Raw genomic sequence first — 26776 nt, 5'->3', positions numbered from 1 at the left:
AAAGAATGAGCCAGGAGACAGAGAGACTTCCGGTGAACTCCATGAGGACAGGTGTCTAACCCAGAGCCAAACATGTAGTGGGCGCCCAGTCAATACCTTTTGGGAGAGTCATTGGGAAGGTACTATGAAGAAAGAAAAACAAATGACGACAAGGAGGCCTGAGGTTGGGAGCCTGGGATCCTTGAGGAGAGCGGGTAGCCCAGGAAGATGGGCAGGTTGGTTCAGTCCTGGTTGAGTCAGGGGTGGTCTGATCTGGAAGAGTGGGCACATGGGCCCTGGCACACAGGCATGGGAACTTGGGCTCTTCCAGACCTTTTGGGGATAGTGAGGTTAAGGTCTCTGTGCCCTGGGCCTGAAGCACCATGTTCTGAAGGGCTCCAACCCTTCACTCGCCATTTCCATTCACCTAGAAGTCATGCCCAAGGAAACCCACCAGCACCACTGCCTCACGATCCTAGCAATAGCTGATGTTTATTGAGCACTTTTCTGTGTTCTAAGGGCTTCTCTGTCTCCTTTGATCTTGTAACATTCTGCGAAGTAGGTTCTATTTACCATCTCAGTTTTTCAGTTGAGGAAACTGAAATTCACACAGCTGTTAAGTGATGGAGCTGGGATTTGAGCCCCAGGTGATGGCTTTGGAGCCCTTGTTCTGGGGCACTGCCATCCATGTGAGGATGAGCCAGAGGGAAGGAGTCACGTGGAGGCTTAATGTGTCTCTGGCTTGTACTTGGGGATCAAAGGACAGTTTCCATGTAATATTCAAGGGTTGGTAGGGACCTTGGAGGTGTCTCGTTCATTTTACAGGAGAGGAACCAGGGCTCAGAGCATTTGCAAACGTGCTCTGAGCAACATGGTTGATGGCAGCTCAATGATGGATCAGCATGGGTGCTCCAGAGCCCATGGATCTGTATGGTCTTAGACAGATGGGTGCCTCACCCTGCCGTCCCTGTCCTCCTCCAACCAGACTGGAGCTGAAACGACCTTCCTCAGCCTTGGCCTCACTTTTTTTTCTTTTCATCCTTCCTCCAGATTGACAAGTATCTCTATGCCATGCGGCTCTCTGATGAAACTCTGTTAGATATCATGAATCGTTTCAAAAAGGAGATGAAGAATGGCCTCTCCCGGGATTTTAATCCGACAGCCACAGTCAAGATGTTGCCAACGTTTGTAAGGTCTATTCCCGATGGCTCAGGTGAGTCTCACACCCAGAGACTGGGCTCTCAGGGCTGAATGCTCTGTGAAACCATCTTTCCAACTTCCATCATTTGTTCATTTATTCATTTACTTACCCACTCATCCAGTTATTCATCCATTCACTGTTCCATCCGTCTGTTCTCCCATCCATCCATTCACCTATCCATCCATCCATCCAATTTATGTTTGTTGAGATTCTGTCTTGTGATAGGGGACACCATGTTTGGACCAGGCTGACCTCCCCTGATCGTCCTGACTGTCCAGTGACTTGTGGAAAGAGAGCATAGTGTTCACGGATCTTCCAGATGCTGTGTGAATAACTCTTACATCTCCAGGACAGGAAAGGTTCCAGAACAAGCCAAGAGTTCATGTTAGGAGAATCTCTCCATCAGGGCACCAGGGCCTCCCTGTACTATCCCAGATAAGCAGCAATCCTAATGGCCAGGTGGATCTCAGACCCAGAGGGGAGATTCAGGTCCCCATTTGAACAAATTTCATAGATGCTAAGTCAGGGTAGCCCCTCAAGCAGAGCAATGGTGAGGGGAGTAGGATTGGAAAAGGGAAATTACCCTCTTGGTCTGCATCGTGTGGCTCATGTCCCGCAGTGGGCATTTGGGGGCTTCCTGAGAATTGTCATTGCCCCCGCCCTAGGGGAGTGGCCTCAGTCCCTCCACTTGGCAGAGTGGAAGCTGAGAGGGCATAGCCTGGCCTTGGCCTGCTCAGTGGAGGTCGTTCTGTCTGGCTGACCCAGTGGTGGGTGTTGTGCCTACCCCAGCTTAGCACATGCCCAGGAATCCCGCCTTGAGCTGGGTTCTGTACTCTAGGCTGGGGTTCACCTGCCATGTGCAAGGGAGGGAGAAAGATTATGAAAGTCAGATTTCTCTTGGGGTTGTGAGTACGCACTCCGAGAGTGTGGCCCTTACACTCTCTTCCTATTTCCCCTCTGCTCTTGGGACTCATTTAAAGCTGCGATTTGAGGCATCTGATATGCAGCCTTCAAAATGGCCATCGGGAAAACTGCAGCTGTTTCAGCTGATGTTTATGAAAGATGGGCAGGTGCACCGTGTGTTGGAGTGACTGGCTGCAGTGGGAAGGTCCTCTTGTGCCAGCAGCTGGCCTTTAAAGTCCTAAACGAGATTGGGACACCGTGGAAGGGCGGGTGCTCTTGTGTGCGCTGTGGCCACAGGTGGGGTTTACTTCACGCACACGCACTGGTACTTGTATCTCTCATGTTTCCTGACTTTTTAAAATCTCCACTTTTATCCTTTTGTTTTCCTTGAGGTCTTGCTCACCAGCAGTTTAGGCTCTTTTATGACTACCGAAGAGACTCTGGCCATCAGAGTGACCAGACCACAGTGTCCCCTGTGTTTTTTTTCTCATGTCTCTGGCTTTGTAGTTTGCTCCTACTTTTCCCAACCCCGAATGGCACCCGTGTCCAGAAGCATTTGTGTCTTTACCAGGTTCATTGAATTCTGTAGGAGAGATGTGGCTCTGCATGCTGTCAGCTGAGAGACAGGGGAAAGGGAGATAAGATAGAGGTGCGCCCCCCCAGGGCCCCCACTCTGGCTTTGCTTAGATAACTCAGAAGGATGCCTGATGCTTGGGGGACCCCCGATCCTGTGTGACTGGCCCCGGGCTGGCCTGTCCCATGAGACGTTTCTTCCCTTTCCTCCTAAATGCTGCCTGCAAGCCAGCTTCCCTTCCGTGGCCCGTGTGTCAGCAGGGGATGCCCTACCTCATACCTTCACACACCATTTTTAGGGCTGAGGGACTCAAAGTGTGATCCAGATACACTAGTAATCTAGCCATTTGAAAACAGGGCTCCAAATGCATTCTTATTTGGGAAAAACAACATTTCCAAAGCAGGGACTTGGTAGTCCCGAGGTTAGGACCCTGCACTTCCAGTGCAGGGGGCATGGATTTGATCCCTGATCGGAACGAAGATCCCATATGTTACGTGGCATGGACAAATCAAAACGAAAACAAAAGAAATTGGAAGCAGATACCAGGGTGCTAAAGGCCCTGAGCAGTCCTACAGGAGAGAAACCTGTTAAACTCGGCTACCTGCCTTTTCCCCAAACCTGTTTGCTCTTTCCCCCAATATTTACTACTATATTTCATCTATTTTGAGACCCTATTTTTGTCTTCGTTGTTGAGTCCTCTGAAATCAGCAGTGCATTGTGCAGCAGTTGCCTCTTTAAATTACTGTGAGCAGAATTTTTTTTCTCTCTTCGCATTACATAAAATAACGATGTGTCCACATTCAGTGCTGTCTTAAATGTGATGATGTAGGTGGTGATCACGCCCATGTTGGGAAATGCTGTCCTAGGGTTTGTGGAACTGGAGCCAGCAGCCTGGGCCCCATGCCTCCTTCTGAGCCTCTCTCATGTCCAGTGTGAAGGGAAGTGAATGGGCCCGAATGTTCAGGGCCCCTCAGGAACACAGAGCAGTGCTGAGAGCAGGAGAGGAGGAAGGGGAGACGCCAAAGCCCTGAGCCCCTGGCCTGCACGGCTAGCCCTTCCCCAGCTCCGCCTCCCTCTGCCCTCCCTGGGGACTGTTTCTTCTGCTCTGTGTTAGTTTCCAAGGCTGCTGTAATGAAGTACCATGAACTGGGTGGCTTTAAATGAGAGTGATTGTCTCACAGTTCTGGAAGCTTGAAGTCCAAAGTCATGGTGTCACGGGCCGTGCTCCTTCTGAGACACTGGACTAACTCTTTCCTTGCCTTTTCCTGGCTTCTGGTGGAGGCTGTCAGTCCCTGACATTCCTTGGCGTGTAGCTGCATCTCTCCACTCTCAGCTTCTGATGTCGTGTGGCATTTTCCTCTAATAAGTATACCAGTCAGATTAGAACCCACACTCACGACCTCCTCTTCATCCGATTACATCATCTAAAAAGACCCTTTTCCAAATAAGACCACATTTACAGGTACCCAGGGTTAGGACTTCTACAGAAATACCTTTTGCGGGGGATACTGTGCAACCATAATATACTGTATAGCTCTTCTCTCTATGACTGTTCCTAATATTCACGGGTGGGTTCAAGTCAGGTGTCCAGGGGCCCACACTCCTCCAGGAATGGTCCCTCCAGCCCCACATAGACACTGACATTGATGCCAAGGCCCTGGACACCAGTCCAGTCCCTGCCACTTTTTGATGGAAGTGCCTCCAACCACAAGGTCCCTTGGAGGAGCCAGAATGTGGGTCTCCTTCATAGTAAACCATGGTGCTAGTCTCTTTTCGAGATGTTAATTACTGCTTCACCTGTATAATTAGTCAGTGACAAAATTAGTGGTAATCCCAAACCACCAAAGGATAAATTGGAGTCACTGCAGTGGAGAGGTGCCCCTGCCTGTCAAGCGGTGATGTGACTTCCAAGTCAGAGGGAGAAACAAACCTTTCCTTTCCTGCTGACCTCGACCCTGATGACTGGATTACTGGAAACTGTTGGCTTTTGAAACTGTATTGATTTTTTTGAAAATGTCATCAGCCCATTTTTGTTAATTTCCCCCCTTTTGACAATTTTAATGGGCAGTGCTTTTTCTTTAATTGTTCTCAAGTAATCTATACATTAGGTTAAAAAAAGATGCAAAACCCTAAAGTGGCTTTTAGCTGCTACATATCCTTTTTGCAATGGGAAAGATATGAATAATACATAAAGGAGGAAGATACTGAAGCCTTTTTATGCTGGTGACTTGGCTAAACAGAAACCCTTGTTCAAAGGTGCCCAGTTTCTGGGGATAGCTGCCCACCTGGATCCAGCTTCTGTCAGAAGGCCTGCCCGACTTTGGTTCTCACTTGGGAAACTTCCCCTTTTTTTCTCATCTTGTCATTTATCACTCAGGATATTGTAAATATCAATTAGACTGTAAGCTTCTTGAGGGTAAATTGAGTTGAAGATTTCCTTGTTTCTGCTTTGTGGTTCCTTAGTGTGCTCTTCACCCAGAGGATAAGTTTAGAATGTTTGATTTGCGATGTGGTCCTGGGCTTCCCTGGTGGCAATACGGGAGACCTGGCTTTGATCCCTGGGTCAGGAAGAACCCCTGGAGAAGGGAATGGTAACCCACTCCAGTATTCTTGCCTGGGAAATCCCATGGATAGAGGAGCCTGGAAGGCTACAGTCCATGGGGTCGCAGGGTCAGACACGACTGGATGACTAACACGCTTCTTCCTGGACTTCCCAGGTGGCGCTAGTGGTAAAGAACACACCTTCCACTGCAGGAGATGTAAGATCCCTGGGTCAGAAAGATCCCCTGGAGGGAGGGCATGGCAACCCACTCCAGTAATCTTGCCTAGAGAATCCTCATGGACAGAGGAGTCTGGCGGGCTACAGTCCGTAGGGTCGCAGAGTCAGACATGACTGAGCACCTTAGCACACTCACAGTTAAATTGGTGGGGCTTAAGATATACTGCTTTCCAGCCAAAGGAAGGAAAACATTTCCTTTTCTCACTGCATTTGGGCTGTTTACTTACCTTTCTCTGTCCTTATGTGGGAAGATGGTTGGATTATCTCACAAATTCTCTCATTTGATGAAATCTCCTAAATGCCTAGCATTCCAGTTGGGTTTCTGATGAAGGTGTAAACTCTCATTGGCTAGCAGGATTGCAGACAGGAGGCTTTGTGTCTTGTGTACAGGATTAATTCATGGAGCAGGCAACGGGAGGCATTTCATGAACGCTGAGTTCTGTTTGCACTGTATTCCAGCACAGGTCTGGACTCGAGAGAGACATCTGTTTCGGTGTTTGTTTTCCATTATTTGCTGGTAATAATGACTGTCATTAGAAAGTGGAGAGTTGCCAGGGGCCCTTCAGATGCTTTGTTTAATGAGGCTTCTATAGAAGAGCAGTTCTTCTTGGCTTCAGTGGAAATGGGAAATGTAGGATGAAGTCTCGGCAGTGGCAGGCAGGAAGGTTGAAGCCAAAGATTTGAAGAGGAAGTAAGAAGGAAGCCGACTGCTGCAAGGAGACTGAACTTGAAACTGAAGGGGAAAATAGAGTTTCAGACCACTGGATTAATCTCTGGCTCTGCTGCGTATTATCTGTGTGATCTTGGAGAAGTCCCTCAACTGCTATAAGCCTCCATTTCCTCATCTGTAAAATGGGCGTGGCAGTCCTGCTGTGCCTGCCTCACAAAGCTGTCAAAAGGATCAAAGTGCTTTGGAAACTGCAAGCCACCATGAGAGTCACAGAGAGTCATTGTTCTGCTGGTCATCAGTATAACTTAATAAATGACTTTCTAAGAATTCTTAATGAGCTTCCCTGGTGGCTCAGTGGTAAAGAATCTGCCTGCCAATGCAGGAGATGTGGGTTCGTTCTGAGGGTTGGGAAGATCCCCTGGAGAAGGAAATGGCAACCCATTCCAGTATTCTTGCCTGGGAAATCCCATGGAAGGAGGAGCCTGGCGGGCTATAGTCCATGGGGTCACAAAGAGTCAGGCACAGCTTAGCAACTAAACAACAATGAAGAATTCTGTGGAAGAATTTCCCAACTTTGGAAGGCCCTTCTCATCTGATGCGGCCAAAGGACCCCTACCCATCAGACCTAAATGTAGAGGTCTAGCCCTGGAGGAAAATGTCAGAGCTTTTCAGAATTCACCAGCATCCCTGTGATGTTCTGGGAGGGAGGAGACAAAAAAAGGGGGGAAGCAAAGGCAGGCTGTCTCCCCGCCACCCCAAAACCCCTCATAATGTGGATGAGCCTACAGACTACAGCTCTGGTTCCTCTGCAGCTGGGTGATTGAACACCATGACTCTGAATGGGGGGACCAACTGAGATAAAGGGGAGGATACATCCTTTATGGAGGGCAAGTTGGTATTTGGAGCGCCCATTGCCTATAAAGAATGTTGAACCCAGCAGCCTCTGCTTGTAACTGAAAGAAATCTAACTCAAAGTTGTATAAGCAAGAAAGGGAATTCTAGGTTCACATAATGGAAAATGTAGTTGTAAGTTGGCTCCTGTAACCAAGGCCTCATCTGTCTCTTAACCAAGGCTTCATTCGTAGGCTACTGCTGCTGCTGCTAAGTCGCTTCAGTCGTGTCCGACTCTGTGAGACCCCATAGATGGCAGCCCACTAGGCTCCTCTGTCCCTGGGATTCTCCAGGCAAGAATACTGGAGTGGGTTGCCATTTCCTTCTCCAACGCATGAAAATGAAAAGTGAAAGTGAAGTCGCTCAGTCGTGTCTGACTCTTTGCGACCCCATGGACTGCAGCCTACCAGGCTCCTCCGTCCATGGGATTTTCCAGGCAAGAGTACGAGAGTGGGGTGCCATCGCCTTCTCTGCATTTGTAGGCTGCCTGTCCCTTATGGGGGCAGAGAGAGCCCCAGCGGCCATAGCTGACACATCTCCAAACTAGAGGTCCCAAGGTTGTCTTGAAGAAGGTGGTGATTGGCTGATGTGGGTCACGTGCCCACCCTGAACCAATCACGTTGGCCAAAGTTGGGGACTCTGGATGCTCTTGGGTCACATGGAACAGGCGATCAACCCCAACCCCAATTCAGATGACAAAACGGGAAGGGTGATTATCTAAAGAGACGCCAGACAGCAAACAAAGCTTTTTTCCAGACACCTTGCTGTCCTTGCCAGAAGTCATTCCTTGATGCCCGTTGCCTGGCAGAGGATAGGGCTGAACAGACCATGCATTTAACCCAGGTGTTCTAACTGAACTAGCTGCAAACACTTTCTGATTTGTCTACTGTATATGGGACTCAGTACTGGGAAAAAGGAAGTAAGCCTGCTAAATTACCCTTGCCTTCAAATTGCTCATCACCCAGATGAGGAAGATAAAACTTTTATGTGTATGTGTGTGTGTGTGTATGTATTAATGAGCATCCCAGTATTTGCAAGTATATGAGTGACTAAGGAAAGGGAAGGGCCCTGGCCTTACCGCAGGCGTGACCATGAGCAAGTCATTCAGCAGGTTTGGTTGGAGCTACCTTATCCATAGATTGAGTAGGTGAGTTAATATTTGTCCCATATTTCCTGTGCTGCAAATGTGATTTACAGAACAGATGCCAACTGCCATTTCTTTCAGCAAGCACAAACACACCCTGGAATCAGGGTCACTGCTCAGGAAGGGATCAGGGGCTGCATTGGGCTTAACAGTGTCTGCTTGTAAAATGCCTTCAGGGAAAGGCCCCTTCACAAATCATCTCAAGACTAACTTTTCTGGTCTCCTTCTCTGCCCCTAACTCCCTGAAACCCTATTGACCTGTGTTTGTTGAAAAAAAAAAAGAAGTGAGATGGACAGACTGTGGTGGGAGGCTGGGACGGGGCAGGGGTCTTACAGAGCTGCAGAAGTGTGGGCCGGCCCCATGCACCCTAAGGCCAGGTTCTTCCCTGACCTAGAGACAGATGAGATCATTTAAACTTATCCTGCTTGAAAACTTGAGACCTGGGACTTCAGAGGTGCTGCCTGAAACCTGATTCCTTCCTGCACAAAGGGCTAAAAACTCTTACCTGTTGTGTGTTGACAATGACACCAATAAGCAAGAGATCCCCCATCACGTGGAACTTGAGCACAAGAACCTGCTTTTACCTAGTCCCTTGATTCAACTGAAGATGAGACTTTTGACCTGACTGATTTATCAAGATTTCTCAAGCTATTTTTTTAAGTTATGATGAAAGCCAGTGCAAAACATGAAATAAATAACTGTTTTTATTTTTTAAATTAAAACAGTAAATAAATTAATTAAATAAAAATGTTAGGAAGGAAAAGCACCCATATTTTCATCCTAGCACAGTGTCCGCTTTTGCGTGTGTTGTTTCCCTGTATACAAGTGGTTTATAGAGAGATGTAGCCATTCCTGACATGCTGACATCTCACGCTAATGCTGTCCCTGGGGATCCTTGTTCCTGAGGTCTGTCCAAGAGACAGTTGTATCCGATGGCTATGTATTTGGGCTTTGGATTCAAATTCTGGCTCTGGCAATTACTGGCTATGTGCTTGGGCAAGGTCCCTAACCCCTCCTAGACTTTACTTGCTCATCTGCAGAGTGGGGATCATAATAGTACCTACTTCACAGAGTGGAGAGGGGTTAAAAGTAAAATGAGACAGAAGAAGTACTTAGCAATTGGAGAACAGAAGGGCTCAATGAATGATAGTAAGTTAAGTGTTTCTGATGTTCTAGTAATTCATTCTCCTGGGAAGGGACCCTCTCATATCCCATTTACTTTTTTACCCAGTAGTAGTGTAAGCACTATAGGGATTAGGATTCTGATGGGAACTCAGGGAAAACCCAAAACTCATTTGAATGACCTGTGACATCAGGGTCAGAATTTCTCACAAAGCTGAGACACCTTCTTCCTAGCAGCCTCACTTGGTCTCTTTCCTTTAGACCATTGGCTCAGTTGCTAAGTTGTGTCCAACTCTGAGACTGATGGACTGCAGCACGCCAGACTTCCCTGTCCTTCACTGTCTCCCAGAGATTACTCAAACTCATGTCATTGAGTCGCTGATGCCATCCAACCATCTCGTCCTCTGTCGCCCCTTCTCCTCCTGCCCTCAGTCTTCCCCAGCATCAGGGTCTTTTCCAATGAGTTGGCTCTTCACATCAAGTGGCCAAAATGTTGGCGCTTCAGCTTCAGCATCAGTCCTTCCTGAACATTCGGGGTTGGTTTCCTTTAGGACTGACTGGCTTGATCTCCGTGATGTCCAAGGGATCAAAGAGTCTTCTCCAGCACCACAGTTCGAAAGCAACACTTCTTCAGTGCTCAGCCTTCCTTATGGTCCAGCTCTCACATCTTGTACATGAGTACTGTAAAAACCATAGCTTGAACTATACAGACCTTTGTTGGCAAAGCGATGTCTCTGCTTTTTAATATACTGTCTAGGTTTGTCATAGCTTTTCTTCCAAGGAGCTAGCCTCTTAATTTCCTGGGTGCAGTCACCATCTGCAGTGATTTTGAAACCCAAGAAAATAAAGTCTGTCATGGTTTCCATTTTTTCTGTATCTATTTGCCATGAAGTGTTGGGGCTGGATGCTGTGATCTTAGTTTTTTGAATGTTGGGTTTTAAGCCAACTTTGTCACTCTCCTCTTTTCACCTTCATCAAGAGGCTTTTTGTTTCTTCTTTGCTTTGTGTCATTTAGGGTGGTATCATCTGCATATCTGAGGTTATTAACATTTCTCCTGGCAATCTTGTTTCCAGCTTGTGATTCATCCAGCCTGGCATTTTGCTTGATGTACTCTGTATTCAAGTTAAATAAGCAGGGTGACAAGTAACCTTGACATACTCCTTTCCCAATTTTGAACCAGTCCATTGTTCCATGCCTGGTTCTAACTGTTGCTTCTTGACTTGCATACAGGTTTTTCAGGAGGCAGATAAGATGGTCTGATATTCCAATCTCTTTAAGAATCAGCAACATCATGTGGTATATCCATAGTGTGGAATATAACTTGTCACAGAAAGGAATGAGGTACTGGTATATGCTTCAGTGCAGGTGAACCTTGAAAGCATTATGGAACATGAGAGAAGTCAGCCACAGGGGACCACATATTGTACATGTCCATTATAATGAAATGTCCAGAATAGGGAAATCTCGGAGACAGACAGTGGATTAGTGGCTGGCAGTGGATGAGACAGTTTGGGAGGAAATGGGGAGTGACTGCTAATGGGTATAGAGTTTCTTTTGTGGATGATGAAAAATTTCTGTATAGTAGTGGTGATGTAAATATACTAAAACTCACCAAACTGTACACTTTAAAATGTGATAGATGGAGACTTCCTTGGTAGTCCAGTGGTGCAGTTAGGACTTCACTCTTTTATTGCAGGGGGCATGGGTTTGATGCCCATGCCACCTTGAGCCATGTGGCATGGCCAAATAATAAAAATAAAATCAAATGTGATATTTTAATTATTTCTCAGTAAAGCTGTTACTAAGAAAACAACCAACCAGTCAGTGGTATGACTGCTTCCTGTTTAATGAACAAGAAGCCAAACTTCCTTGAATGAATGAATGGGCCACCAACCCTTGTGATCAAGCAGCTACCAAGCACTTATTGAACTACCCTGGGTACCAAGGGCAGATGTAAAGAATCCTAACTTGTGATTTTTCCCTCAAAGAGCTTGTGAGGATAAGAAGAGAAATTCAGTTGTAAAAGTCTTTGGTTTATTCCTCGATTCCTTTGCCACCCTCATTAATTCAAGTATTAATATTGGTTGTGTTCATACTATATGCCAAACAACCATTCTAAGTTCCAGAAATAGAGCAGTGTGTCAGAGCCTAAAGTTTGTTGGAATCAAATACAAAGAGGGTGTCAGTTTATAAAACAGAAGTTTAAAAAAACCCAATAATCCATTACTTAAAAAAAAAATAAAAACTTCAAGGGGCTCAAAATAGTGAAAACAATGTTGCAAAAGAAGAGCAGAGTTGGAGGACTTTCACTTCCCGGTTTCAAATTTTCATAAGCAGTCAGGTCAGTGTGGTACTGCTGTTAGGATAGATATACAGATCAATGAATCAGAATTGAGTGTTCACTGTGTCAATTACATCTCAAAACAGGGGGAAAAAAAGAATTGAGAGTTCAGAAATAAATCCATACATTTATGGTCACTTGATTTTTCACAAGGGTGTCAAGACTTTTCAGTGAGGGCAAGAATAGTCTGTTTAGCAAATGGTATTGCTATTTGACAGTGCCTGCCTGGTAGCTCAGTGGTGAAGAATCTGCCTGCCAGCGCAGGAGATTCAGAGGAGACATGGGTTCGATCCCTGGGTCGGGAAGATCCTCTGGAGAAGGAAATGGCAACCTACTCCAGTATTCTTGCCTGGGAAATCCATGGACAGAGGAACCTGGTGGGTTATAGTCCATTGGATCACAAAAAACATGACTCAGCAACCAAGCAGCAACAATCCATGTGCCGAAGAAGGAAGCTGAACCTCTACTTCAGACCATGTACACAAATTAACTCAAAATGGATCAAATACCTCAATGTAAGAACTAAAACTATAAAACTCTTAGAAGGAAACATAGGTACGAATCTTTGTGGCCTTGAATTTGGCAATGGATTTTTAGATATGACACCAAAAGCATCAGCCACAGAAGAAAAAAGATAAGTTGCACTTCATCAAAATTATAAACTCTTATGCTTCAAAAGTCATCATCAAGAAAGTAAGGTGATGGTGAGACAGTGATAATGTAGCATCAGAAGTAAAATTAACAGATTTTCGTTGATTTTGGAGGGGACCTGGGATAAAGAATGCTGGGTGGAGGCTTAGTGGCTTGGTTTCTCATCGCGGCCACCTCCACTGGTGCTCTGTGGCAGTCTTGGCACACAGGCCTGTTGTCTTTCTCTAACCCACTGAGGTCCACCCCAATCACTGCTCACACTGGTCGTGAGGAATAACGCCGGTTCAAGCCGGTTGACTCTTGTAAACCGGTTTACTCTTGACCAGGAGGGACTTCTGTTAAAAACATCCCCTGGGCAGAAACAGCATGCATGTCCAGTATCTGATGAATGGATACACATACAATGAAATATCACCCAGCCTGAAAAAAGGAGTAAACTACTGATAAAAGCTAAAACAGGGATCAACCCTGGAGGCTTGATACAATGTGAAATATCTAGAATAGGCAAATTCATAGAAATAAAAAGTAGAATAGTGTTTGCCTGGGGCTGGGGACAGGGGAAATGGGGGATTACTGCCTAATGGTTAAGAGGTTCTGTTTGGGATGATGAAAATTTTTGAGAATGGTGGTGGTAGTTGTGTAACACTGTGGACATATTTAATGTCAAGGGGTTGTACACTGAGAAATGGTCGCAGTGGAAAATTTTATGTTATGTATATTTTACTACAAGCTAAAAAAAATCCCCTGGGGAATCAGTGGAGCTATGAACTAGCTGGAATTGGTGTCTCAGCTGATGGGAAAGGAACTCACGGCATGGAATAGACCTCGGATGTAGGGTTTTCTCTGAGTTGAAGTGCTGTTTTTATTTTTACCTTATGGATAACATAGCCATTTGTGAGAAGGGGTAAAGGGTTGGAGAACGATGGTTCATACTTGAATGAAGTTCATACTTCCATTCTCCTGCAGTTGGGACTGAGCGGGACTGTGTGAAGCTGTCTGCCTAGGGACGCCTGGCTGGGAGAGGGCTTCTCTTGCCCACTCTTCCAGGTGGGGCTGTACTGTGATGGGGTCTACATGACTCCTATTTTGTGGCCGAAAGCACGGTGAAGTGGGGCCAGACCCTGTTGAGAAGTGGGTGAAGCGTGCGGCCTTCCCAGGGGACTTGAATCTGATGTGATGTTATTGTCTCCTTAACAGAAAAGGGAGATTTCATCGCCCTGGATCTTGGCGGATCTTCCTTTCGAATTCTGCGGGTGCAAGTGAATCACGAGCAGAACCAGGCTGTTCATATGGAGTCTGAGGTTTACGACACCCCGGAGAACATCATGCATGGCAGTGGAAGCCAGGTGGGTCTCTACTTCCCTTCTGACTAGCCCCTGTGGCCTAAGCATCAGGCTCCAGGGTACCCCCAGGAACCAGCCCCAGAGCAGTGGTGGGCCGAGCCCTGGGGCGAGTCCATCATAGGCATACATAGAGGAGGACTCCCGGGTGGAAGGGTGTGACTGCCTGAAGAGATCCCCACTGTGTGAATGAGCTGGAGGGTGGGAGGGGGCTACTGGTCCTTTCAGCTGCGGGGCCTGTCAGGTGAGGGGTGTAAAGAGGAGGCCCAGCGGGTAAATGCATTCATTCCCTAAGGATCCTGGGGTGGTTCCCCAGAAGAGGGACAGCAGAGCCCTTGGGTGAAAGCCCTTCTTCCAAGTCATTGTCCTCCTCACCCAGTCCCCCAAGGCCTCGGCCTCGTCAGTTGTGGCTGTCACCTTGTGGGACAGCAGGAATCTGAGTTCAGAGCCCCAGGACTATTCTAAAGGGCTCCTGGCTTCCCAACTGAATAGTCTCCTATGAGACCTTGGCATGGAAAGCAGCGAGGGCAGGGCCTTGCCTGGAAAGTCACCATCCCTTCCTCTCACACTTGTAACCCCTGCCAGCGGAAGGGCTGCCTTCCTTTGCTGGCCGAGGCCATGCGCGTGCTCAGAAGGGCCTGTCCACCCTCCTGCTTCCCCATCTGGTTGTGGTGGGTGGCAGGTCGCAGGCTCACTGAGGACCCTGTGATCAGGTTGTGGACAGCCCTTGACAGGCTTGCAGTCATTTCTGGTCCTGTTCTGCTCCTCCCCGTCTCCTGCAGATGTTCTGACCCCTCCCCTCCCATTTAGAGCTCGCCTCCTAGGTCATGGCTGTTGTCAGGATATGTATTATTCAGAGCTTGCCAAATATTTGTTTTAGGGAGGGTGTGTTCACAGCAAGGTTCATGACTAAGTTCTGCAGAAAACCTAATGGCTCTGGGCTGGACTTTGGGATGAAGCCCAGCGCCTTCCCTTGACTCCTCCTTGTTCCTAAATTCCCATGGATGGGACCTAATGCAAATTCCACCTTTTCCTTCTACCAGAAAAAAGGGCTAATCCTGGTCTTTCACCTGCTGCCGAGGAGGGGCGGGGGTTGTGTTCAGAGCTTTTCAGACTGTGAGCACTGATGGGGACACTGTCCTTAGGCCACTTTTTATCAGTCACTGAAACGGGTGCATCGTTCATCAGATGCCCCTGCCCAGAGGTCTCTCCGCTATCCCTCCATAACAGGGCTGCAGAGATTGGCTCATTCATTCAGTGTGTGCATGAAGGTGTGTGCATGAAGGCTTCCAGCGAGTGGGTCTCCTCACCCTGCCCAGTGCTCGCCACACTGCTCCTTTCTGCAGGTGGCCAGCAGCCTCCGGTTGGCATCTTGCTCTTTCTATTTGCCAACAAATACTGATTAGTCACTCTTCCCCATGGCCCTTGGGAGGAGCCACCTCTGCCTCCTGCCTTCACCTCTGGGACTTGCCCCCCATGCCATGGACATTCCTGTGAGTCTTGGCTTTTTAGGAGCAGGGTTTGTAAATTAAGGGGATGCCCTCCTTCAGGTGCACGCATGCTACATCACTTCTGCAGTGACTTTTTTTTTTTTAAGATTTTTAGAAAAACATTTATTTCTTAAAAGTTAACATGTGCATACTAGGAAACCAAAAAACACAAGAAGCAGAAGACACAGTCATCCAAACTCGTGAGCAGTTTACCATTTGATGTGTCCTTTTAGGTCTCGTTTGTGTATTTACACAACTAAGTGTCCATTTTTATGTAATTAAGATCATACAGTTGTGTATCATGCTTTCTCACACATCGTGAATATTTATTGTTTCAGAGTTCCGAAGCTAATGACTCTTCTAATTGCTGCCCCCAGGACCTTGTCTGTCCCAGCCTCTGTCCCCTTCTTCCCAGCTCCAAGATTACTTTGTTTGCAGCTGTTTCTGTAGCTGCCCCTTTCAAGCAGTTTGCAGAGAAAAGATGTTGATGTTGATGAGGATAATGATAATATTATTAGAGCAAATACTTGCATAGAACTTGTTATGTATGTCACTGATATAAGCCCTTTATACAGATTAACTCATTTAATCATCATTACAACTCTGTGGGTAGATATTATTATTATTCCTGTTTCACAGATGAGAAGATTGAGGTTCAGATGTTAAGTGATCAGCCCCTTGGGTCACACAGCACATAAGCGATAAAGCTGGGATTTGAACCTGGGCAGTCTGGCTCCAGATGTGACAGTTTTAGCAATGTGGGGCACTCTTTAATTAATTAATAAATTAATTAGTGTTTTTACTAAAAATTTTTGAGAGTGTAGAAATGTGTGGGCAAGGAGGAAGGCTCAAGAGATCAAGGGAGGAGAGGGTTGGCAGTTGAAAAATAGGGATGAAGAGGCAACCTCTCGTCTAGAAGTTTGGTGTGAGGTTAGCAATAAATATCGGTGGCCCATTTTTCTGATATGTCTTGTTGACCTATAGAATACTCTAGTCCACAAAGGGCCCCATTTTGCCCATGAAGCAGTTCAAACTCACAGCCTGTGAATTGTGCTGAATTCTTGGGGCTATGATCTCATGTTTAAACATAGGCAGGAATTTTTAACAAATTTTAAAACCTTTTACTCTAAATAATTTTAAACTTTCAAAAAAACTTTAAGATAAGCACAAAGAGCTTTTTATGTCCTTTATCCAGATTTCCCAATTAACTATTTGTTTTACCCTTTTTTCTCTCTTGCTCTACACACACACACATAACACACACAGAAATAAAGTATCTTGAAAGTGTCAGCACAGTTTTAAGCGTTAATAATTTCAGAAATATAATTGCGTCCTTCTTAAAACATCACTTATTTAGCTTGGGGAATTTTGAATACTAAATAAATAACTTAAATTTATTTAAATTAAATAAATGTGCATGCTGTCAGGAAAGAAAAAAAAAATGTTTTTTAGTCACTAAAATTTTGAGTGCAGAGAGGCTGGATAACTTCCCTTTTTGGTTGGCCAGACACGAGTTAGCCTGGGGGAAGCTTCCTGTCTATTCTGAGCAGGCTTGTCACCCCTGCGTTGGGGTATCCCACAAATGGCATTTCCTTTTTAGCAGAGTGCAAAGGGGTGGGTGTGTTTGACTTCAATCCAGAGGCTGCTTCCAGCGCCCCAGCCCTGTGTAACTCACTTCCCTGCCTCTTCCTGCCCGCAGCCTGCCTGCCTTCCACCCAGCTGGCTCCCCTGAGGGCCACGGGGAGCCTGGAGCTTCTTCCGGCAGATGACGTGGGGCGAGCTGTCGGGCTTAGTAACGGGTTTACGTTGCTCAGAAATGTAGGTCGCAGGAAGCTTAGCTGGGTTCTGCCAGGGAAGGTGGTCATGTGTCTCCTTGGTCAGAGTTGCCGCTGTCACCATGGCCTCAGTAATAGTGACTCAGGGACAGAGGCTCCCAAGTCAGAACTGACAAGGTTTCCTTTCCTTTGGCAGGAAGATCAGACTGCAGAGCTGGGTCAGAGACATCTGGGGAAAGATGGGGATGGGAATATTGACTTCCGGCCTCCTCTCAAGGAGACTCTACAGAGTGGCTGTAGGGGCAGCCGTGGTGCCTGGCCCAGCTCTGGCTGGGTCCTTCCTGGGTTCCTCCTACACAATTTATCCGACGTTTAATTTTGGTTTCCTCTGTCCCCTCAATCTGTCAGGGAGCTCCGACAGAGTGGCCTGGAGTGAGTAGACCATGGTTTTGGTGAAACTGTCTCTTCTCCCCTCGAACCAGAGCCCTAGCGGGGAGAGGAAGTGGGTGCTGCTTATGGTCTAGTTGTGTTTTATCTGCAAATTCAATCTGGAATCAGAAAGCTGTGGATTCTGGCAAATGGTCCTTGTGCCATTCCCCGACTCCTCTCTGGTCTGGGTTCTTGTTCCTCCATAGCCCTTTATCCCAGGCACCACCCCCACAGCCTGGGGACCAGCCTCCTCCCCTGTATAGGTCTCCCCCCAAATCCCTTTAGATGAGGAGGGAAGAGAAGGAGAGGGGAGGGGACCTGCCCCCTCCTCAGGCATTTGGGGGGGATCTACCCCCATGGACTCCACCCTTTCCCGTGGGCTCTCTCCTGGACACATTTGTTAAAATCAAACCTGAATAGAACTATAAGTTTAATATGGTGGGGGGGAGGGGAAGGACCCTGCAGAGAAAGCCTTCAGGCAATTGGCCTTGCCTTGGCTGAGCTTTCTTCCTGTGACTGTGGTTCAGCCCTGCAAACGCTGCATTCTCTGGGCTTCAAGAAGCTCCATTAGCTGTGTCAATCCCATGTACACGGGAGGCCTAGTGTTAGATGACAGCCACGTGAAAAAAAAAAGAGGGGTTACCTAGACTGTGGCATGGTTGCCAAAAGAGCATATATATGGTTTGGTTATATTAATGGAGGTAGAGAGCTAAGAGAAAGGGAGGTTCTTAGTTTAACTAAGCTTTTTTTTTTTTTTTTTGATCAGAGCACATATGAAATATTATATTCAGTTCTGGATATACTTTAGAGAAAGAGGGAGGTATTGGATAAATCCAAGAAGTTGCCTTAGAGGTGATGAGCTTGCCGTCATTGACAGTATTCACACAGAGGCTAGGGGAACAGTGTTCTGACTTCTTTCTAGTGGATTCTAAGATACATATGCATATCCTGGCAGCATGTTGTAGAGCCAGCAAGTTCTACAACATGTCATAGAACTTAAATTTCAGTTCACTAAATAAATCGTAGTCGATTCACACCATAGAATACTGTGCAGCAGTGAGAAGCAGTATACAACTACGTGGATGGCCCACACACATAATGTAGAGGAAAGGAAGGCAGACGCCACGGAGTGCACACTGCTGTTCCTTTTATCCGTGGTAGACAACCATGCAAAGGGCGTTGGAAGTCAGAGTGGCTTGCGAGGCCTTGTGAGCATGGGTGGCAGTAGCAGTGACTGCACGGGAGGGTGTCCGTGCTGACACAGGTGGGTGCACCTTGTGAGAATCCAGTGAGCCCTTCACCTAGGATACGTGCACTTTTTTGCATGCATATTGAACTTGAGTTAAAAGTAAAAATTGGATACCTCAAAGATTGTGAGATCACTCAAGTGGCCTGGAGGCTAGGGAATTGACTCACAGAGCTTCTGTAACTGACAGTGAGGGAGAGAGAGATGGAGTTAGAGAGAAGGGGCCAGATGGCCACTCTGCCTGGGTGGCTGCTGGCGGTCCATGGCCTGTGTGTAGTGGAGGATGAACTGTTTTTCTCTTATTTTCACATTTCCTAAATACCCAGATGATACATCTTAGTACCCAGGTGATACACAAGAGGCCACGTGAAGGCTTAAAAAGGCCTCCTAAGCCGTGCTGGCCCACGAGGCAGGCTGTTTTCAAGGGACTCTTCTTTGCCAGTCATGCACTTCTTGGCTTCTCTTTTCCTTTTTTTTTTTGACTGTGCTGCACATCATACATGATCTTAGTTCCTTAACAAGGGATCGAACCCACATCCCCTGCAGTGGAAGCATGGGGAGTCTTAACGCTGAACCTCCAGGGAAAGCCCCACCTGGCCGCCAGGTGCCTTGGGATGGGCAGCAAGGTAGCCAGGCTCCTTTCCGTGTTGGGCAGAGAATCCCTCACATTTTTCCTGAAGTGCTAAGTCCTCTTTTTCCTTCCCAACTGCTCTCTTGTGCTTCCTTCAGCTTTTTGATCACGTCGCTGAGTGCCTGGGAGACTTCATGGAGAAAAAAAAAATCAAGGACAAGAAATTACCTGTGGGATTCACGTTTTCTTTCCCTTGTCGGCAATCCAGAATAGACGAGGTAAGACGTTCTGGGATTATCAGGCTTCCCAGACACCCCAGAGGGGAAATGCTAAGGAACCCTTTTCCTTTCTCTTACTGGATGGTCTGCGTGTCTTGTATTTTTTTTTTTTTTTCAGAAGCATTTGTAGAATGAATGTAAGGTCATGATAACCATGTTTATTTTTCAGTTGCTTCAGTTATATGTGTATTTTTCGTGACAAATCACGGTATTCGTGGCCATTTGGTAGAGAAAACCATTTCTTAAACTCAAGCATGTGGAGGAAAACAAAGCAGGGTTAGTGGCCTTTCACGAGGACCATTGTCAGTACTGGTTTCCCTTGGCTTTTGAGAGCTGAGGCTTGACAGCCACGCTCCTGGGCAGAAGACAGGGTGAGACTTCCCTGCTCCCGCCGGAAGAGGCAGGAGATGGGCCGGGAATGAAGCGGCTGCTGGCTGTTTGCTTGTTCATCAGTGGCCGTGGACTGAGTACGGTCCTTGTGGGTTGTGGGTTGGGCTAGGCCCTGGGAGAAAGCTGCACACAGATGTGGCCTGCCTGGCAGAGGTGCTGTCTTCCAAGAAAGAAGGCATTGCCGAAGTGGATAGGGAACGTCCTCGGGGGCACAAGAGCCCCACAGGGCAGAGCAGAGCAGATGGTGCCTGGTGGAGAAAGAGCCAGAAGTGTGGCCGCCACCTGCCAGCCTTGACCCTTCTCTGGGGAGGGCTTGCTCAGCCGGGCATGCTGCCTGCTGGGAAGCCAGTGGATCCCAGGGTCTTATTACCCATCTGGAGGCCTGTGCCCGCTCCTCAAGGCTGCCTGGGACCTTCAAGAGTGTCTAGACCAGCTGCCTTTTTTGACAGATGAACAGAGTCACCCTCAGAGGAGTTGGGAAGACTGCCCACGAGGAAATGGACAGAAGTGGTGGGGATAGGATCGATGTCCTGATTTCCAGTTCACGTTCTTTCCACAGCACTGTGTTTTCCAAGGCTTTGGGGGGCCTGAGCATTGAAGGGGTGATAACAGCGTCTGGGGGCTTTTGGAATGCCTGGTCAGCTGCAGGCTGCTGCCTGCCCTTCCAGATGCAACCTTCATGGAGGCTACCCGGCTTTTGGAGCACAGGGCGACTCAATGTGGACATTTCCCCATCCCTGTGTCACCCTGGAGACGACAGGGCCTAAATAGCAGCTCTTCCCAAACAAGCCGCATTTATAATGACTTCCTGCACTCGGGGAATAGTCACATAGAACAATATTCTTTTCTTGGATCCTTGATTTAAAGAAAAAGATACAGAAGCAACATGTAAAACTATTGAAATAATATAAAGGTATAAAGCACAACATAAAATTCCTATGCTTCTATAGTCTCAAGTGAATAACCACTGGGTATCTGTCCTTAGTGTTTCTCTAGAAATATACACACGGAAATGGATTATACTGTATACATAGAGTCATCGCTTACAAATGGGAGTTACATTCCAAACTTGTGGAAGAGGCATGAATCACAGTTAGTTATCCTTTAAGCTCAGGACTTGGCTCTTAGAAGCACAGTAGCCCAGAATTATCTTAGCATTTTGTTTCTCTTCGAAATTTGGCTCTGACGAAAGAAAGTTCCTTGGGGCCATGGAAACCAAGGTCTGGTTTGAAGATACAGAAAGGTGATCAGGTAATAACAGCATTTCTCTTTCTAAATGAAGTCTGGCTGTGCAGTTGACACCAGTTAGATCTGCATGCTGTGCGACACCACCGCACTAGCCAGCCACTGACTGTGTTTGAGTGTGAGCAGCAGGGTTTTTTTTCCTGTGGCAGCCCCCAGAGAATTCCATTGTGTGGATGGATAAACAGGAGATAAGAGTCTGGGTCTGTTACCCGATGTGATGTGTCCCCCGCCAGCCCCCTGGGCCTTGAGCAGACTCCCTTGAGTCACTGTCTTTGAGCAGACTCCCCAGGGACCTGGAGATTGCGGAGGCCTCCTAGCCCTCTTCCAACCCCTCTGTGCTCTCCTATGCAGGCCATCCTGATCACCTGGACAAAGAGATTTAAAGCGAGCGGCGTGGAGGGAACTGATGTGGTGAAGCTGCTTGACAAAGCCATCAAAAAGCGTGGGGTAACTTCTCACTAGCCACTTGCCTTGACCACCTAGAGCTGGGGAGTGTGGGGAGAAGGCTGTGTGACTAAGGTTCTTTTGGGGCACAGTAGTGCATGGCCTGTAGCGGCGGTGTGGTGGGTGTGGGTCCTTGAAGACCGAGGCAGGTGAGCAGTGAGAGCTCACAGTCTGGAAGATTGGGGCTGGTTCAAAGCAGAGCCGTCCGAGGTGCTACCAAAGAGCCAAGCTCTTGGGCAGGGGTTGGCCTCCTTTTGACATGAGGGCAGCTGTGCAGGGAGCTGGTGTGATCGAGTGCAGCATGCCAGGGTTGCAGCAAATGCAGAAGGCACACGGATGCATTGGGATGTTTACACAGGTCTGTGGCCCTATGAGTCAACTGCACATTGAAAAGAATTGTAAGCCAAATAACGAAGGGCACCTTTTTGTCTCCATACCGTGATCACTGGGCTTGAATGTGGTGAATTTGAGTGCCTGCAGTGATGAAAGCAGCAGCGGAGACTATGAAATGGGAGCCCTCCAGCCAGGCTATCTCAAAGGCTGGTGATCTCTGCTCCACATGTGAGTGGGCAGTGACCCCCTCTTCTCTCCCTCCAGGACTATGATGCCAACATTGTGGCTGTGGTGAACGACACGGTGGGGACCATGATGACCTGTGGCTACGACGACCAGCAGTGTGAAGTCGGCCTCATCATTGGTAACGCCCACCCTGTCCTTGTCCCTTCCTGAGGCTGGTGTTTCCAGCTGGCGCTGCCGTCTCTCTCGTGACGTGGTGTGGTCACAGCTGCTGATCTCGTCTCCCTCGTCCAGGTACCGGCACCAACGCGTGCTACATGGAGGAGCTGAGACACATCGACCTGGTGGAGGGCGACGAGGGGAGGATGTGCGTCAACACCGAGTGGGGGGCCTTTGGGGACGACGGGGCCCTGGAGGACATCCGCACCGAGTTCGACCGGGAGATTGACCGGGGGTCGCTCAACCCCGGGAAGCAGCTGTGAGTCCCACCCTTTCTTACTAGTCAGAGAGAGGACCTACGGGACGCTTAAGGGGAGATTTGGGGTGGATGACGAGAGGGGCAGGAAGCCAGGTGATCACAAAAGGATCACCCATCAAGTGTATATTATCTCACTTTTTTTGAGACACACACAGCTGTGGTGTCTGCAACACTGAAAGTGTATTTCAAATTATTTTCTCCTTATTAATTTTTATTGAAGTATAGTTGATTTACAATGTTGTGTTGGTTTCTGCTATACAACAAAGCAAATCGCTTATATTGATACATTTATCCACTCTTTTTTAGATTTCTATTCTCATATAGGTCAGTGTATTGAGTAAAGTTCCCTGTGCTATACAGTAGGTTCTTATTAGTTATCTGTTTTATATACAGTAATAATATGTATGCATCAATCCCAATCTCCCAATTTACCACCCCCCACTTCACCCCCAAATTTCTGTTTAATTACACTGTGATTGTATTCTTGTAAACATTTTAAAAATTAAAAGCACACAAGCATTAGCCTGAAGCTAAGGTTTAACAACATTTCCATATGCTGTCCTCAGTAGGGTTTGCTGCTGAGGGTGGGAGAGGCCACTCAGCATGTGGGGTGTCTGGCAAGCAGGGAGAGCGAGCAAGTGTCCATTCATTCTGCACACACTTCTTGAGCACCTGAGATGTGCCAGCTCAGTGCTTGGCTCCAGGCATACAGAGTAGCACCTTCCATTCCAGAACTTAAAGTCCCGTTGGGGAGGGAAGTCACATATACAAATACCTGTCATGCAGGGGAGTGGTTGGGAGCCATGTGAGTCATGCAGACTGTGGGGAGACCTTCTTCCGTGTCATGTTTAAGCCAGATGGGTCACAGCTGATAACAGACACAGTCTGATGTCATAGCATCAGACTTCTCTGGCAAGTTGGTCTTGGTCTTGGAGAGCTCTGGCCACAGAAGTATGAGTGATATTATTTAGGCTGGTGTGGACATTGCTTCCTGTGAGCTCCTTGTGCATATTCATATTTCTCTGTGATGCTAGCATGCTGCCCTCTTTGACCTCCCAGCAGCCTTATTCTGAAGTTGGGTGCTGTCAGCACGCTGGGAGATGTTCATTGACCCTGTGAGCTTAATTGCCTTTATCCTTTGCCAGAGAGACACTGTCAGGGAGTTTTTCATTTTGAAATCTGTCACCCAAAAGATCTCAGTCCCCCAGGCTGGCTGACTGGGCCTTCCACCTGAGTTAATGGAATTGCATAAATGGCCAGCCTCCCTCCACTGGGAGTGGTGGTGGTGAATAAATGAGATCTCTCACTGGGAGAATCCTGAGTTCTTAGTCCCAGTACTGAACATCTGCTCTGCATGCTGAAACACCAGCTGGATAATAAAGAGCCCCAGCTCTGATAACCAAAGGTTTTTTCCCCTCAATCCATTGACCTAAACCCCAATTCTAAAACCTGACCCCAGCTGCCTTGAAGCTATTTACTTGTGTGTTTATATATGTCACTGGAGATGTGTGCTTGATTATAGTCCTGCTTCAGACACCCTGGGGCTATTCTGTACTATGGGGCATGTGTACCATATTCCATCTCTCAAATCCTCAAATGTCCACATTCCCAAGCATATGTGACCCCAGGGGTTTCAGATAAGAAACGATGTACCTGTAGTTACTGTCAATCACTGAGTCTCAAGTCATCCCTCTCAGCAGAGCAGGTTGGGCAGTTGCCTGTGATAACTGAGCAGATAAGGCCCAGGGCCTTGGCTGTTTCCTTAGCCTTAATGTAGGGATCCTGCGTGGCTTGGCTGGAAACCTGGATTTTCTGTCATCTGTTTTGATGTAGTTCTGAATTTCTCTAAAGAGTTGAACTGTATCCTCGGGCTGAAATGTGAACTGGCCTCCCAGTTGACTTTCAATAAACCTATTTGGAATAGGGGATGGATAGAAGATGGACACGCGAAGATAGGTGGATGGATGGATGGATGGGGGTTGGAGGATGAGTAGTGAATAAGAAGTGCGGCTGGGAAATGGGTGGGAAATACGTGCGTGTATAAAAGAGTGAGACAGGTGGGATAAGGTCCATCTCCACCTTCCCTGCTGACTGAACCATAGGTCAGGTCTTGGGAAGAACAATCCCGAAGAGATGACAGATCTTGAGTTGTATCATATATTGCTAGAAATAGGCTATTGGTCAGAGGGTTTTTTGCCAAAGTTAATGTAGCTGGTCTCCTAGGCATCTGCCTGATTTTGGGGGTCTTCCCTGTGTCTTCTGTACAATGTCAAGTTCTTCAAAGCGTTTCATTTTCCTTGTACCAGGGAAAGGTGTTTGCTCTGTTTGACTGATGGGGAAGTTAAGGCACTAGGACCCTGGGACAGGGCGGCTGGCTTAAATTGAGGTTTAATTTGGCTTAGGTTTGTGGTTTTCTGTCCTGCTGGAAAGTACATGTTTTTCATAGTGAACTTCCAGAATGTCTTAAGAGGCATTTCATCATTTATGAACAAACATTATCATGAATGGTCTAAAGGAATGTTTTTCTTTTTTTTGGCTGTGCTACACGGCTTGGGGAATCTTAATTCCTTAGAAGAATTCCCCAGGACATCCCCTAGAGGAATGTTTTTCACTAGAATTACATTAAAACATTTTTTTTTTTTTTTAAAGGGGAATTCCCTGGTTGTCCAGTGGTTAGGACTCTGCGCTTTCACTGCCAAGGGTCTAGGTTCAATCCCTGGTCAGGGAACTAAGATGCCAGAAGCTGCATGGCATGGCCAGAAAAAATAAAGAAGAATTACGTAGAGACCTTTAAAAAACATATTATTGCCTAGGTATTTTCCCACCCTACCCACATTCCCTCCCAATCCTACTTGGCCTAGGCTGAGGCCTGTCTTCAAGACCCTGCAAGTGATTCTAGTTTTTAACCAGGGCTGGAAACAGAGGTGTGCTAGCTAGCTAGCTAGTATCTAGCTAGCTCTATCTAAAGGCTCTGTGCACAGGTGGGCTCTAGACCGCTGTGCATCCACTTGTTTGTTTTGATTGAAGTTTACATTTACTGAGTACTGACCATATACAGCAGACAGGAAGGGTATCAGCACAGAGGCTCTATGGCTCCTGCCTCCGTTGCTGACAGCTGCTTCAGGACCCCTCCCCTAGCTCCCAGGTTAGAAGGTTTCTCCCTCTAAAAGGGATTGGCCTTGGCCTTCCTTCCTCCCTGCTGCCCTCTGTCCTGGTTCCACACCTGTCTCCTACTGTAGATGTAGCTCCCACTTCTTTCATTTTTAATTTTCCTTCTCCTCTTCTTGTCTTCTTAGGCCTTTTGCTCTTCTATTTTCTTTTATTTTCTGCTTTGTTAGGAATTCTGAATCCCATTCCCCTGTGATTCCCTCCCACATCTTTCATAGTGAAGGAGACACCGCCCCCCAGAGCAGCAGCAGCAGCAGTGATTGTGACAGCAGGGAGGTCTGGCCTGGAGAAATCTTTGGCCTTGATGGTGGTAGACTAATTGCACCTCTTTTCAAATCATCCCCCAAACACCTTCCTTACTGTTGCTCTGCCTGCTCCATAGACTCTCTCAGCAGTTCTAATCCTCTTTAAGTGCTCACAGACCTCACCTTCCTTCTCTGACCCTGAGCTGCCCGTTGGAGCAGACCCTGGCTGCCAAGGGCATTCCTTGTCAGCATCCAATCCCCTGCCCACCTTTCCCAGACTCCCCCAGGCCCTGTGGGCCACAGCTCTGCCTGTGCCCACCAGCATGCAGCGAGGCTGCAACACCATGGTGCCACCCACTGGCCTATGGTCATAGGTATCTGACTGCTGAGCAGCAGATCACGGCTTGCTGGCTTTTGCTGGAGGCTTCTGATAAGTGCTGTTTCCTTGTTCTGCTGCTCCAGCGGGGACTCTAGGGACTGGGAAAGGACAGATTCTTGGCCTCAGGCTTCCTTTATCTGAAAAGGGGGATGGCAGTGTCTATGTGTCTAAGAGACCATCATGTAGAAAAGGGAGCAGATCATTCTGAGTGTCTCCAGAAGGCAGAACTAGAAGCAATGGGTGGGACTTCTCTGGTGGTCCAGTGGTTTAGGAATCCACCTGCCAATGCAGGAGGCGTGGTTTGATCCCTGGTCTGGGAAGATCCCACATTCTGTGGGGCATCGAAGCCTGTGCCCCACAACTGCTGAACCCCGATAGCATTCGAGCCCATGCTCCGCAACTAGAGAGTAGCCCCTGTTCCCCGCAACTAGAGAAAGCCTGGGCACGGCAATGGAGACCTGGTGCAGCCAAAAATAAAAAAGAAGCAGCAGCAGCAAGGTAGGGAGGTGTACAAGGCCGACTAGT

The 26776-nt window shown here is 47.5% G+C and overlaps 1 protein-coding gene across 3 annotated transcripts in view; it reads left to right on the top strand.

The window, feature by feature from the left end:
* Positions 1–26776, top strand: part of HK1 (hexokinase 1) — a 112761-nt gene that overhangs the window by 59428 nt on the left and 26557 nt on the right. For all 3 annotated transcript variants that reach the window (XM_086382618.1, XM_086382617.1, XM_086382619.1), the window contains 6 exons: positions 1030–1192; positions 13455–13603; positions 19267–19386; positions 21373–21468; positions 22063–22162; positions 22276–22459. In XM_086382618.1, coding sequence (XP_086238744.1) covers positions 1030–1192; positions 13455–13603; positions 19267–19386; positions 21373–21468; positions 22063–22162; positions 22276–22459 — 812 coding nt within the window. The remainder of the gene's footprint in view (positions 1–1029; positions 1193–13454; positions 13604–19266; positions 19387–21372; positions 21469–22062; positions 22163–22275; positions 22460–26776) is intronic.

This window comes from Bos grunniens, chromosome 28 (assembly GCF_055505025.1).
Source record: "Bos grunniens cultivar Pamir isolate PY7600 chromosome 28, Bosgru_T2T1.0, whole genome shotgun sequence".
NCBI classification, from domain to species: Eukaryota; Metazoa; Chordata; class Mammalia; order Artiodactyla; family Bovidae; genus Bos; species Bos grunniens.
Note: the sequence above shows the minus strand (reverse complement) of the source record. Positions and strands in the feature narration are given on the sequence as shown.